Source organism: Megalobrama amblycephala, linkage group LG4 (genome assembly GCF_018812025.1).
Source record: "Megalobrama amblycephala isolate DHTTF-2021 linkage group LG4, ASM1881202v1, whole genome shotgun sequence".
In the NCBI taxonomy this organism is placed as follows: domain Eukaryota; kingdom Metazoa; phylum Chordata; class Actinopteri; order Cypriniformes; family Xenocyprididae; genus Megalobrama; species Megalobrama amblycephala.
In genome coordinates, this window is record NC_063047.1 from 3,477,070 (window position 1) to 3,491,438 (window position 14,369).

Below are 14,369 nucleotides of genomic sequence, written 5' to 3' on the forward strand. Positions count from 1 at the left end.
ACAAACTGTAGATATTAACTCAATAGATATGAACTCTTTTCCCCTGCCAGACAAACTATAGATATTAACTCTTTTCCCACCAGACAAACTATAGATATTAACTCTTTTCCCTCCAGACAAACTATAGATATTAACTCTTTCCCTGCCAGACAAACTGTAGATATTAACTCAATAGATATTAACTCTTTTCCCTCCAGACAAACTATAGATATTAACTCTTTTCCCTCCAGACAAACTATAGATATTAACTCTTTCCCTGCCAGACAAACTGTAGATATTAACTCTTTTCCCACCAGACAAACTGTAGATATTAACTCAATAGATATGAACTCTTTTCCCTGCCAGACAAACTATAGATATTAACTCTTTTCCCTCCAGACAAACTGTAGATATTAACTCTTTTCCCTCCAAACTATAGATATTAACTCTTTTCCCACCAGACAAACTGTAGATATTAACTCAATAGATATTAACTCTTTTCCCTCCAGACAAACTATAGATATTAACTCTTTTCCCTCCAGACAAACTGTAGATATTAACACTTTTCCCTCCAGGCAAACTGTAGATATTAACTCTTTCCCAGCAAAACTGTAGATATTAACTCTTTTCCCTCCAGACAAACTATAGATATTAACTCTTTCCCTGCCAGACAAACTGTAGATATTAACTCTTTTAACACCAGCATTTTTCATCATTTTAACAAAACTTTCACAGCCTCCAGAATATTTTGTTGTATGTAATCTCTGAGCATACAATATATTCAATTCAATTCAATTCAATTCACATTTATTTGTATAGCGCTTTTCACAATACATATCATTTCAAAGCAGCTTTACAGAGAAAGCATGTCAACATCACAATTTAAAGAATGCAGTTAGCAAATAATGTAATATATCAAAAGGATATTATTCTAGTTTTATGCATTCTTTTTTATCAACAATGTGGGTAAGTTTCATAAAAAAAAAAAAAAAAAAAAAAACATTTCAAACACAAAGCTGAGAAAATTGTACTTTTGTCAAATACTTTGTCTGGGTCGGATTCACAACAATGATCAAAACATACATTTCAACAGTCGCTTTCTTCTTAATGGGTTTCATTTGGTAACGTTTGGCAGTTTTGATTTATATACTGTTTAATGTGTGTTAGCAATGCTTCTATCACTTGTTTCTGCTTCTTTCAGAAGATGCGCAGCAGCGCCCCTTACCATATAACAGTGAAAACATGGATTGCCAGAAAATTCCGTCAATGGCAGGAAAAGAGTTAAAGTCTTAAACCCAAAATAGGTTGTTTCTGTCATAGTTAATATGAATATACTTGTTGAAACTAACATTTGGGCCAATATTTCAGACAGATCCTCACTGATCCAGTAAATAGTCCTCAGGCACGTTCACTGGATTTGATCAGTCTGTAGTCCAGTGATCCAGTGGCAGGTTCGATAGCAGTTCATAAATTAGTCTGGATTGGTGGTTTATCAGAGCTGATGATGGTGATGTTGGGGATCACCTCCATGATGAATCCTTTCTGCTGGTAATACGGGATCTCTGAGTCCTCCTCCAGAGAAAATGGTGTGATGGACTTTTTTAATTTCTGAAACAAAAGAGAAGCACAAATCTGTATCTTTACCAATCTAGTGCTGATGGGCTTATACATGAAAGAAACAGAAAAGTTTATTATAATTTCATTTCAAATACTTTCCCACATTATACTGGGAAACTTTAACTCCAAACTTTTTGATGGTGGTGTAAATAAATGTTTCCAACCAAAAACCCATGATATTTCCCTTTCAAAGCATAAACGGAGAGGCCGTTCAGCACCTGAATGAAAGATCCGGGAAGAACCCAGAGTGTGTGCACAGCCGCTAGAGGAATCCAGATGATGGACGCCAAAGCGATGAGCCAGCCGACGGCCTGAGCCCACGGTGGATAGACGTAAACCTCGTAACGAGCTGGTTTAAACTGAATCACTGAGAACACCAGGATAACCTGGAGACACAAAAACACCTTTCAATTCTAACACCAGTCCATTATGGGATTTAAAACCTACCATTGTGTCAGTAACGGTGTATCGCACTCACAGTTATCAAAACAGGACAAATGACCCACCAGCAGATCCTGAAGAAAATGTTGGGTCTTTTTCCCGTCATCTCTATTAAATTACTGGACAGACGGTTTACACCTATTAAAACAGTGGTCTTTTACTATTTTGTTTCACGCTTGTTTTATTTACAACTTCGAAAAATAATTTTTTTGACATTGTGGAAATGAATGACACAACATTTGGAGAAATCAAAACTCAAAACACTCAGATGTTTCTCTCTCACCATAGATCCAACAAACACCAACCACCTCAAAAAATGCCAGGAACATGATGGACACGATAGCAGTGTAATGATCCATCAGCTGGAACACATAGATCCCCACCTGAATTAAAAGATCAGCATTATCAGGTTCATTAACTTTATCAGACATACATCTGAACTTGTTCATAATACAGCCCTGCTTTACAGCCATAATTGCATCTTTAATCTTTTTCAATTATTAATATAATTGAAAGATAATCATAATTAAAGGTGCTACAGAGGATGTTTTGTTTTATACATTTTTGCAATATTACTTGAAACTGTCTTTACTAACTGATAAAAGACTATTTAGGTTTATTTACAGGAGTAACAACTGCAGATTATGAGTTACCTGCAGTGAGTCCGACATAATGAATCCACTAACACGACACAGCGAATGCCGGTGGTAAACACTCGTGTTCCAATACTCGTGCACGAGTTTTGGGAGGCGTTCCCTCAAAATGAGTTGTGAAGGAGGGGGGTTGTTCTTACGCATGCGCTCATTTCAAAAACTCACTAACAGTCTTTGGTTTCTCAGTCGACGAAAAGATCCTCTGTAGCACCTTTAATACATTAATAAAGCTCTTTTTTCGTTAAAATGCATAAAAAAAGCAGTGCAAACATACAGTAGTGGCCAAAAGTGATGGAAAACTGCAATCCTTTATTTAAATATTTATCAAAGATTTTGTAAGCATATAGTTGTGCTTTGCATCAATTTGTTTTATTTGTGATAGCGCAAAAAAAATATGAACACATGCAAAAATGAGAGAACAAACAAAATATTAATAACAGATTATGTTGTATAGACAATGTATGCTTTTTCCTGTCAGTGTTTTTCCCAAATAATTTTGTCAGATAAATACCTTCACCACGTTTTTTTCTTCCCTCATTTTACAATATTTTTTAAAATATTTATAGGGTCATTAAGAACAAATATATCACTTTTGGCCACTGCTGTAAATGCAAACACTTAATATCACTGCATTAGAAAATAAAATCTCAATGCAAGTGTCATTTATTCTAAAGAAATATACCAATTAAGCACAATGACATTGAGACTTTGATTGAAATATGATTAAGAAAAATTAAGAGAAAAGATCCTGCAGCATTTGACTGATATTTTGTATGTAATGGAATGACATTGACCCAGTGAACAGGAAACGTTCTCACAACATTGCCATTCTGACAAGGTTCAACGTTATGAACAAATGTTCTTGCAGTAACCGTAATAGAACGTGCATTCACACTTATCTGGCCTTTAACAATGTTCTCAAAAATAGCACAAAAACACTATTTATACATCGTTCATGGAGCGTTTTTTTGTTTCTGAAATGTTTTTGTTGGATGTTCCTCTAACGTTTTTTAAATGTTACTTCTTGTTTCAGAAGATTCAGAGAACATTCAAAAGTAATGTTCCCATAATGTTTGAAGAATGATAAAATGGAACGCTTCCTTAACGTTTGCATGTTTTTAGAACATTTAACAAACTGAACATTTTTCATTTTCAAAGAACATTCCAAAATAATGTTTTCAAAACTTAATGGGAACATTAGCACAGAATTCTTAGAACATATTTTTGGTAGCCGGGCAGATATTTTGACACTTAAGTCACATTTTTCAAGTATTTTCGTGTATTAATAGCTTTTGTATTGCCAATGTGTGAACAGCTTGTAACAAAACGTAAAAAATGAGACGTTCCACTACTTTCTAGGTTGTCTAGGAAAAGCCTATATACTGATTTTTATCTGAAGGACTCGGGACATTTTAGCCAGGAAAAAAATCAAAGGATGTGTCGTTTACACATGCTCCCGAGAGCATCTCTTCTGTTCAATGACACATGAAACGAATGCTTATACAATGTTCAGGATAAAATACTGAAAGAGCCGTTCTGTACTGTAATCAAACGATCATAACAGTGTAATTTTAATAACCTCATCAGATCTGGTTCAAACATGATCAGATGCTTTCTGAATGGCTGTTTTCTCACCGGTGGCATTTTTGTTGTTTATTTTTTTATTAAGAGGAAAGAGCAGCACATATTCACATATTAATCTAAACGTCGCTCTCAACAGCGTGGACGGCGTCGGGAAACAATGAGCCACTGGCTGCAGTTTGCTTAACGGCCACTGGTGTCGCTAATAAAAAGGGTTTCTGAATTCTACATATAGCCTCTTTGATGTTAGAATAAAAGCTAAAAATAAAATAAAAGTGATCATGTAACCTGCATGACATTGGGAATGCCCAGAAGGAAGGCCGCACTGCAGACTACGAGCACAAGAAACTCCTTGTGTTTGAGGTACTTCAGTATGGGTTTACTGAAACTGTCCAGCAGACTGGTCACCATCACCTCCACCATGGCAAACTACAGAACAACGACACAACAACAGAAGGTAAAGTTTAACAGTGTGTTAGCTGCGATTTCTGTGAAACGATTCAAACAGCATCACTCCTGCAAACATTCCTGCATGTGTTGCTTAATGTTTTATCATGAGAGTGAATGAACAGCTCAAATTTTATGAATTATACATCACAGACTTAACAGTTTCAGCTTTGATCTGTCTTCAGTCATGATGTAATCCTCATAAAGACATGTCCAGGTTCATCTCACTCCAAAATATATACATATGCATAAAAAAGAAGCCTGATCGGATTTTTCTTCTCCCAGATTCACCCCAAATTATTTCATAAGCAATGTTTAATTGAAGAAAATAAAAGCAGATAATGTGAACTCAGATCTTGTTATGTATTTACACCTTGACTTTACTTTTTTTACAATAATAATTCATTATAGGAACTGACTTTAACATCATATATTAGCCTAATATAACACAGGACCGCACAGTGTTGTGTTGGCCACATTAACTAAGTATGGGTTGGTTCAAATGAAGGGCGAGTGTTGTCATTATACCTGACTGTCGAGTCCGAGGCAGAGTAACATGAAAAAGAAGAGAAAGGCCCACAGAGGAGCGACGGGCATCGTCACAAAGGCTTGTGGGTAAACCACAAACACCAGACCTGGACCTGCATGGAGAATAATCATGAGACACACCATGCAAACATTACGAAAAACAATAAAATTAAAGTAATCGACACTGAAATAACCCACCGTCCACTGCGAGTTCACTGACTGGCACATTCTGAAGGTGCGACATGTAGCCAAATGCAGAAAAAATGACAAATCCAGCGAAAATACTAGTCAAGGAATTTATGATGGAAATGGTCAGAGTGTCTCTACAGTGACGGGAATAAAAAATGATGAATATGTTAGTGAAAATCGCCATGAGTATTTTATTTCTCTCTGCACATTGAGCTCTGATGGCATATCACTAAATACATGGCAGTATAAATTCATTAGAGCAATGAATTCATTATCACGGTGATCTTTGCTCTAGAGAGATATACACAAACACAACTAGATTTGCTATGTTTTATATAACTTCTCGTGCAGGAAAGTAGATTAGAGATGTTATGTTGTATGCAACAAAATTTTATTTTTAAGTCTACACAGTATTTAAACTATAGATGATAACTAATCTTACTTGAGGACGTTGTTGTTGTAGTTGTTGTAGCTGGCCATCGCCATCAGAGAGCCGAAGCCGATCCCAATGGAGTTAAAGATTTGAGCTGCTGCATTAATCCATACCTAAACACACACATTCCACAGTGTTAATATGAAACACAGTGAAACAAACATCACGTATAACTGAATGACAATAAACACAGCAGCATTTTATCAAGAACTGCACACACAAACTCGTCAGCAGCTTTCATTTCTTAAAGGATTAGTTCACTTTCAAATTAAATTTTCCTGACAATTTACTCACCCCCATGTCATCCAAGATGTTCATGTCCTTCTTTCTTCAGTTGAAAAGAAATTAAGAAAACATTCCAGGATTTTTCTCCTTATAGTGGACTTCAATGGAGCCCAAACGGTTGAAGGTCAAAATTACATTTTCACTGCAGTTTTAAAGAGCTCTACACGATCCCAGATGAGAAATAAGAGTCTTATCTAGAGAAACCATCACTCATTTTCTAAAAATAAATTAAAATTTTATATGTTTTAACCATAAATGCTCATCTTGAACTAGCTCTCTTCTTCTCTATTTGAATTCCGGCAGTGTAGACACTGCTAAGTGTATTACTGCCCTCCACAGGTCAAAGTTTGAACTAAATTGTCATATACAATATGCTAGTGCAAGTATATAACAATTAGTTCAAACTTTGACCTGTGGAGGGCAGTAATACACTTAGCAACATCTACACTGCCGGAATTCTAATAGAGAAGAAGAAGAGAGCATTTATGGTTAAAACGTATATAATTTTTATTTATTTTTTTAGAAAATGGCCGATGGTTTCTCTAGATAAGAACGCTTTGAAGCTGCACTGAAACTGTAATTTGGCCTTCAACCGTCTGGGCTCCATTGAAGTCCACTATATGGAGAAAAATCCTGGAATGTTTTCATCAAAAACTTGAATCTCTTTTCAACTGAAGAGAGAAGGACATGAACATCTTGGATGACATGGGGGTGAGTAAATTATCAGGAAATTTTAATTTGAAAGTGAACTAATCCTTTAATCACTTCTTTACCATCATTACTTTTTCATCAGGGCTGCCAAACTTAACACATTAAAAGAACTATTTAACTTTTTGTTGTTGTTGTTGTTAAAAATTAAAGAAAGTTAAATAATGAGACAATACATCATCAATGTACACCTTCTTCTAATGTTCTTCTAATGAATTACACCTTGTTTTTGTCTGATATACCTGACTTTTTTCTCAGAATTGCGAAATATAAACTCGCAATTGCGAGTTATAAGCACAATTCTGAGGAAAAAAAGACTATTTTGTCAGTTGACAAAGTTGACTATAGTTGTCACAACAAGCGATGAAGATAGTTTATTACCCACCTGCACATTAAGGAGCTTGTCCCACTCGGGTATGATGAAGAATCGGATGCCGTCTATGGCTCCCGGCAGCTGCACATTATTGATCAGCAGAGCCAGAAGAATCACGTATGGAAACAGAGCGGTGAAGTACACAACCTGTGACACAAACATGAACTTACAATATGAAAAATCTGAAAAAATTTAAAAGGATGATAATTAAGGATAGGGTTGGACAGTGATGAAGGTGAGTTTAACTGTCATTAAAATAATGTAGGGCTAATGCAAAAATAGCAATACAGTACATGACAATGATTGATTTATTTTCAATCTGTTCATGTCTTGCTGAACTTGCATTAATACACATGGTATTAGCATGGTTTTTAGGAGACTGTAACATGATAATACCATGGTGTTCTTTGAAATGCCTTGAAATAACACATAAATGGGTGAATCTCACAGCAACAACAACAAAAAATTTAAAATTAAAAAAGAGATATTATATTTTGCTTAAATATTACATGAACTTATGCAGAAATCAGTATGTGAACATGATCAGTGTTGGGGAAAGTAACTTTTATGCATTACAATATTGCGTTGCTCCCTAAAAAAATAACTAATTGCATTAGTTACTTTTTGTGAAAAATAATGTGTAACTTTACTTTTGCGTTACTTTTTCTCACCTGGGCTGAGCTGGCTTGCTTGCTTGTTTTTTAATAACAAAAAAAAAGTTCTGTCTTGGCAAATGTAAAGGCCCTTTCACACCAAGGGCCAGATTTACTAACAGTTTTTTACCAGTGTAAACCCTCTTTTGGCATTAAAAACTACTGTCAGGGTTTACTAAGGATACGCAGTGCTAAAAAGGGGTGGAGATTATCGCCTTTACATTTCCCTTTCAGATGAAAAATGTATGGGAGGAGAGTATTTTAATTAATCATGCAGGGTGATTTACTAAGGTTTGAGCTAGTCAATTTACTGGTATTTGCGCCATTATTTACCACCCCAAAAAAAAGCATGTGTTAAACCAGGCGCTAGTTTGCGCTGCTCTTGATTGCGTTGGTCATTATGCAAATGATCCGGCTGCATCTGTGTTCTTTAATTTGCATGTCGTCAGAAGATCACGCTCAGAACTCTCCACTCCCATCTGCGCTTTTTTGGAATTACGCTGTCATGCTAATTTGCCCTGTTTAGTAAATCTGGCCCCAAAAGTGAAATAAATAAGCCTGAAGGAAATGCAAATTCATTCCTGTACAGTAGAGGGTGCAACTCAAACAAACCTTTTAGTTCAACACTCTTCAGCAGTAAAATAAGAAACACGAATGTGATTTTTGTTATTACTTTGGTTGAATTGGATCATTGAAGGTCAGCAGCAAAGATGTTGGTTAAAAAAGTGAGATTAAATACATAAAGTATATTTGTGTTATTTAACATATTTAGTTATTTTGAGTTTGCATTTCACTGTTTTTATTCATTTTGAGGAATTCTTATCTTTTTTGTGCAAGTGAGATGCATTTAGTCTAGAACTACAATAACATCATGTTCACACACAGCGCACACAACACCTCAGCACTTACTCCTGATTCCTCTTAACATGAGGACAAGAGAGGTGTCAGTCAATAAAAGAGAAAACAAAGTAACTTGGGTTAATTTGCTATAAAAGTAACTCAGATATTTTGTTGTAAATTTAAAAGTAATCCATTGCTTTACTACTTACTTGAAAAACGTAATCTGAATACTTGTACGTTACTTGTAATGTGTTACAATGCACCACATTCAGACTCTGTACAGCATGATGATGTCTGTTGTGTTGTACTCCATCTGTTTATTTCTTACCTTCCCAGTGGATTTGACCCCTTTAAAGATGCAGAGGTAGACGAGGATCCAGGCCAGCAGCAGCAGGAGGAAGAGCTCCCATCTCAAGGTGCCCGTCTCCTCCACCCCACTGGTCCTCTCCAGCACCTTAAAACTAACAGAGCCCCACACTCACACTGCAGTCAACAACAGGACACTTCACTGTGACAAACCATGCAAGGCCGTAACCATGTCTTGAACACTAAATGTGTGCATATTTTAAAATCTGCACACCTTCACTCTTTGTCTTTAAAATATGCTTAATGTGCTGTAACATTACATTCAGTTATGAATTACATAAATCAAAGCCTGTATTTACAATTCAAAACTGTGAAATTGGACAAAACGTCCCTTATGAAAAAGAAGCACACTTCTGTATACTTTTAAAAAGAGTACTTAGTATGGAAACAATATACTTTTAAAGAAAGTGCAAACTGAATGTAATGTTTTTTGACACTTATTTTAATGTATTGTAGTTTTAATTTAATATTAAATGCAATTAGTTGAAGGTTTGACCCACTTAAGCAGGATTTAAGTACATCTTTATATAAAATTTCATGAATAATTCTATTGTTTTTGAAATATGCTTAAACTGCAGAATGTACTGACAAGCATTTAGGCAAACTAAAATATACTTTGTCATTTCTATTTCTATTCATTTCTATTTTTAATTAAATATTTAGATATATCTTATATATTTATAATTAAATATCTGTCACATTTGTAATGTTGATGTTAAAATTTTGCACATATATATTAATATATTAACTTTTTTTTAAATATACATTTTAAATGTAATTTCAAATAACACACTACAGTTAAAATTATAATCAAGTACTTCACATGTGCTTTAGTATGTTAGTGAACACAAGTATGCTTTTTTTTAAAGCACAACAAAAGATTATTAAAACATAATGTTTTAAAATATATACTTTAAAGTAAAACTTTTCATTTGACATCATTATTACAAAGTGCACTTCTTAAAAAAGTGTGTTAAGAAAGTGACTCTCTTCAGTCGTGGCCATTTATTTCATAAATATTATATTATCTGCAACTGCAAGTGTAGTTTTTTTTTTTTTAATTATAAGATTAAAAGTGCCCAAGAATGCTTTTTCACAAGATGTAATATAAGTCTAAGGTGTCTCCTGAATGTGTCTGTGAAGTTTCAGCTCAAAATACCCCATAGATTTTTTTAACTGCCTATTTTGGGGCATCATTAACTATGCACCGATTTACACTCGGCGCCGCCCCTTTAATTCGCGTGCTCCCTGCCACATGAGCTGTCGACTATATTACAGTGCATTTACAAAGTTCACACAGCTAATATAACCCTCAAATGGATCTTTACAAGATGTTCATCATGCATGCTGTATGCATGCTTCGAATTATGTGAGTATAGTATTTATTTTGATGTTAACGTTTTATTCTGAGTGAATTTGAGGCTGTCCTCCGTGGCTAAAGCTATAACATTACACACTGTTGGAGAGATTTATAAAGAATGAAGTTGTGTTTATGAATTATACAGACTGCAAGTGTTTAATAATCAAAATAGCGACGGCTCTTGTCTCCGTGAATACAGTAAGAAACGATGGTAACTTTAACCACATTTAACAGTACATTAGCAACATGCTAACAAAACATTTAGAAAGACAATTTACAAATATCACTAAAAATATCATGTTATCATGGATCATGTCAGTTATTATTGCTCCATCTGCCATTTTTTGCTATTGTTCTTGCTTGCTTACCTAGTCTGATGATTCAGCTGTGCACAGATCCAGACGTTAATACTGGCTGCCCTTGTGTAATGCCTTTTATAATGTTGGGAACATGGGCTGGCATATGCAAATATTGGGGCGTTCACCCCGACTGTTACGTAGCAGTCGGTGTTATGTTGAGATTTATATAAGAAGGAGGAAACAATGGAGTTTGAGACTCAATGTATGTCTTTTCCATGTACTGAACTCTTGTTATTCAACTATGCCGAGGTAAATTCAATTTTTGAATCTAGGGCACCTTTAAGATAAGATTATATAAGTACACTACAAGAGCACATTCATTACAGTTAAGCAGACTTTTTCACAAGGGGTTAAGTAGTTTGCATCACTGGATATTATTGTTGGTCGTTTAACATTTCTATAGTAAAACATTAGTTAAAATGAAATGTTTAGCTACTTCTAGTAGGCTATATCATCTTACCTCGCACTCTTTCACCTTTAAAACTCAAGTGTCACTATTGAATTCATGCACAGGTTCTGTGAACAGTAAAGCCCCGCCTTCTTTGATTTGATTGGTCGTATCAATCATTTTGACATTGACGAGTGCTGTTAGACCGCTGAGGCAGACCAGTCTAAAAATATAACTTTTAAAACTATTTATCATCCCAACGACAAACAAGAGCGGTGCGTAATGGAGTGCAGAGGAGCAGAATCAATCAATTTGGCAATATCTGATGTTCTTTCTCGTGTCCCGTTTATTACCGTGAAGCTGCTTTGAAACAATTCATATAAAGGTGACTTGACTTTTTTCTGTAGTGGTTACGGCCCTGAAATCAGTAACTTCACAAGAAGAGGGTATGAACACACTTGAAGAACTGCTGGCTGGCGGTGGAGGTCGAGGAGCTGTTGGTCACACGGTCGCTGCAGTTGGCCGTGTTCCATGTGTTGTTGCAGTTTTCCCAGAGCAGCTCGCTTCGAAATGAGCTGAACATGTAGTACAGCGCCCATGTGATAATTATATTATAGTATGTGCACATGATGAAGGAGATGGCCACTGTTGCCATGCCAACACCTGGATAGATTGAAGGTTACTAACCTTTAGTCAGTACTGAACCATATTCTCATATCACCTTATCATTATCAGTGACAATTATATCTATATGAATCAGCATTAACATTGCAATTAATCTCACAGATGTCATGATTATGCATGCATTAATGCACTTTAACCTTTCAGCAGGGGACAGGCTTTGGTCAGGGCCAGGACGGGCCCCCTCCTCAGGTACTGGCCCAGCGTCAGCTCCATGTGCAGCAGCGGGATCCCCAGCACCACCAGCATGAGCAGGTACGGCACCAGGAACGCTCCTGAGGATGTTAATAACCACAACTACAGTTCACTGAAAGATGCACAGATGACCAGTTCAGTTCTACTGTATCATAACAGAAGCCTGTCAAACTAAATCAGAAAAACTTCTAAAATAAAAGCTCTCGGTCAGCTTTTGCTTTCAGTTTCTGTCGTGAATAATTGACTGGCGTTTGAGACTTTTTCACTGGCATAACTGTCGCACAAAGTTTGTGTGATACCCACTGGCTCACCTTCATGGTTTAAAATGGAAATATTTTAAATATTGTGACGTGACATTTTTCTTTATCAACAATTGCTGGCAAAATGATGAACAATGATTCACATTTCTTGCGTGTTTTTTCTTAAAAGTGAATTATTAAATAAATGAGTAAATAAACAAGTAACAAGCAAACTTAACCTCATTTGCTTAAAATTCCTGCAAATAATTTGCTGCTGCAGGTACAAAAAACTCCTGATTTTTTGTTTCTTATATCTGTCATATACATATATACACTACTGTTCAAAAGTTTGGGATCAGAAAGATTTTTAATGTTTTTAAAAGAAGTCTCTTCTGCTCACCAAGGCTGCATTTATTTAATTAAAAATACAGTAAAAACAGTAATATTGTGAAATATTATTACAATGTAAAATAGCTGTTTGTGAATATATTTTAAAATGTAATTTATTCCTGTGATCAAAGCTGAATTTTCAGCATCATTACTCCAGTCTTCAGTGTCACATGATCCTTCAGAAATCATTCTAATATGATGATTTGATGCTCGAGAAACATTTATGATTATAATCAATGTTGAAAACAGTATTCCTTGATGAATAGAAAGTTCAAAAGAACAGCATTTATCTGAAATACAAAGCTTTTGTAACATTATACACTACCGTTCAAAAGTTTGGGGTCAGTAAGAATTTTTATTTGTATTTTTTTTTAAGAAATTAAAGAAATTAATACTTTTATTCAGCAAGGATGCATTAAATCAATCAAAAGTGACAGTAAAGACATTTATAATGTTACAAAAAGAATCCATCAAAGAATCCTGAAAAAAAATATTGTACACAAATATTTTGTACAATTGTACACAATAAATGTTTCTTGAGCAGCAGATCATCATATTAGAATGATTTCTGAAGGATCATGTGACACTGAAGACTGGAGTAATGATACTGAAAAATCAGCTTTGATCACAGGAATAAATTACACTTTACAATATATTCAAAAAGAAAACAGTTATTTTATGTAATAATATTTCACAATATTACTGTTTTTTTGTTTTTTTTGTTTGTTTGTTTGTTTTGCATTTTTAATCAAATAAATGATGAGCACAAGAGACTTCTTTTAAAAACATTAAAAATCTTACTGATCCCAAAATTGAGAACGTATTCTGAATGTATAGTTATAAGTCTGCATATATAAATGTATAAATGATCTGAGAGGGATTGCTGTGTCATGGTTGATCTTACACACCACTGCGGTTACAGATAAACTCATCTGTCATTCTCTCTTTCTCACGTGTGGATGACTTTGTGGTCATTCTAACTTTTACAGTCTAAAAGGTAAAGGTGAAACTGTTAAATAACAACAAAAGATAACAAACTCTGCTGCCATATAAACATGTGCATTGTGCATTTTATAATGCCAGTTTTTCCAGACCAAAGGGCCAAATAAAATGATATATTGATAAATATCTTTATAAAATACCCTGGTACATGTCCAAAGAGACATGAGAGGAAAAACATCTTCCAACCGGTTTCATAGCTTGGTCAGTTGGTTGGTAGTGAGGAGCATTAGTGAAGTGAGGTGTCTTACCTCCACCGCTCCTGTAGCACAGGTACGGGAACCTCCAGATGTTCCCCAGTCCCACAGCACACCCGATCCCAGCCAGGGTGAACTCAATCTGCCTGCTCCATGTGGGTCTGCCGGCCTCCTCTTCCACCGCCATGCTTCTTCACAGGGATACGGTGGTGTGAAAGCAAACTGAGATTACGAGACACAGTCGATGGTGTTGGTGGTGTAATGATTGTTGAGGAGCTGTAATGATTAGCTGGGAGGCGTGGGACAGGGACGAACTAGTGAGTGGGACTCGATGTCTTGACTGAATGGGTGTTTTTTGGGTGTCATACAATTTTTATCACTATCCAATGAGAAACAACTTAACATCACATCAGAGTCTACACTATAACAATAATCTTAAGATCTTTTTGTAAATAATTTCTCAAAAAA

General features: G+C 35.4%; 1 protein-coding gene across 1 annotated transcript; it reads right to left on the minus strand.

The window, feature by feature from the left end:
• Positions 1 to 947: 947 nt before the first annotated feature.
• si:ch211-283g2.1 (sodium- and chloride-dependent GABA transporter ine) lies at positions 948 to 14,251 on the minus strand. Its single transcript, XM_048186843.1, has 13 exons — positions 13,956 to 14,251; positions 12,022 to 12,156; positions 11,659 to 11,863; positions 9,056 to 9,188; positions 7,247 to 7,381; positions 5,878 to 5,981; positions 5,445 to 5,569; positions 5,247 to 5,359; positions 4,560 to 4,700; positions 2,321 to 2,420; positions 2,075 to 2,175; positions 1,815 to 1,982; positions 948 to 1,587 (listed from the first exon to the last, which is right to left on the minus strand). The coding sequence occupies exons 1-13, from the start codon at positions 14,086 to 14,088 to the stop codon at positions 1,444 to 1,446; spliced, it is 1,737 nt and encodes a 578-aa protein (XP_048042800.1). The 5' UTR covers positions 14,089 to 14,251; the 3' UTR covers positions 948 to 1,443.
• Between the last annotated feature and the right edge of the window lie 118 nt (positions 14,252 to 14,369).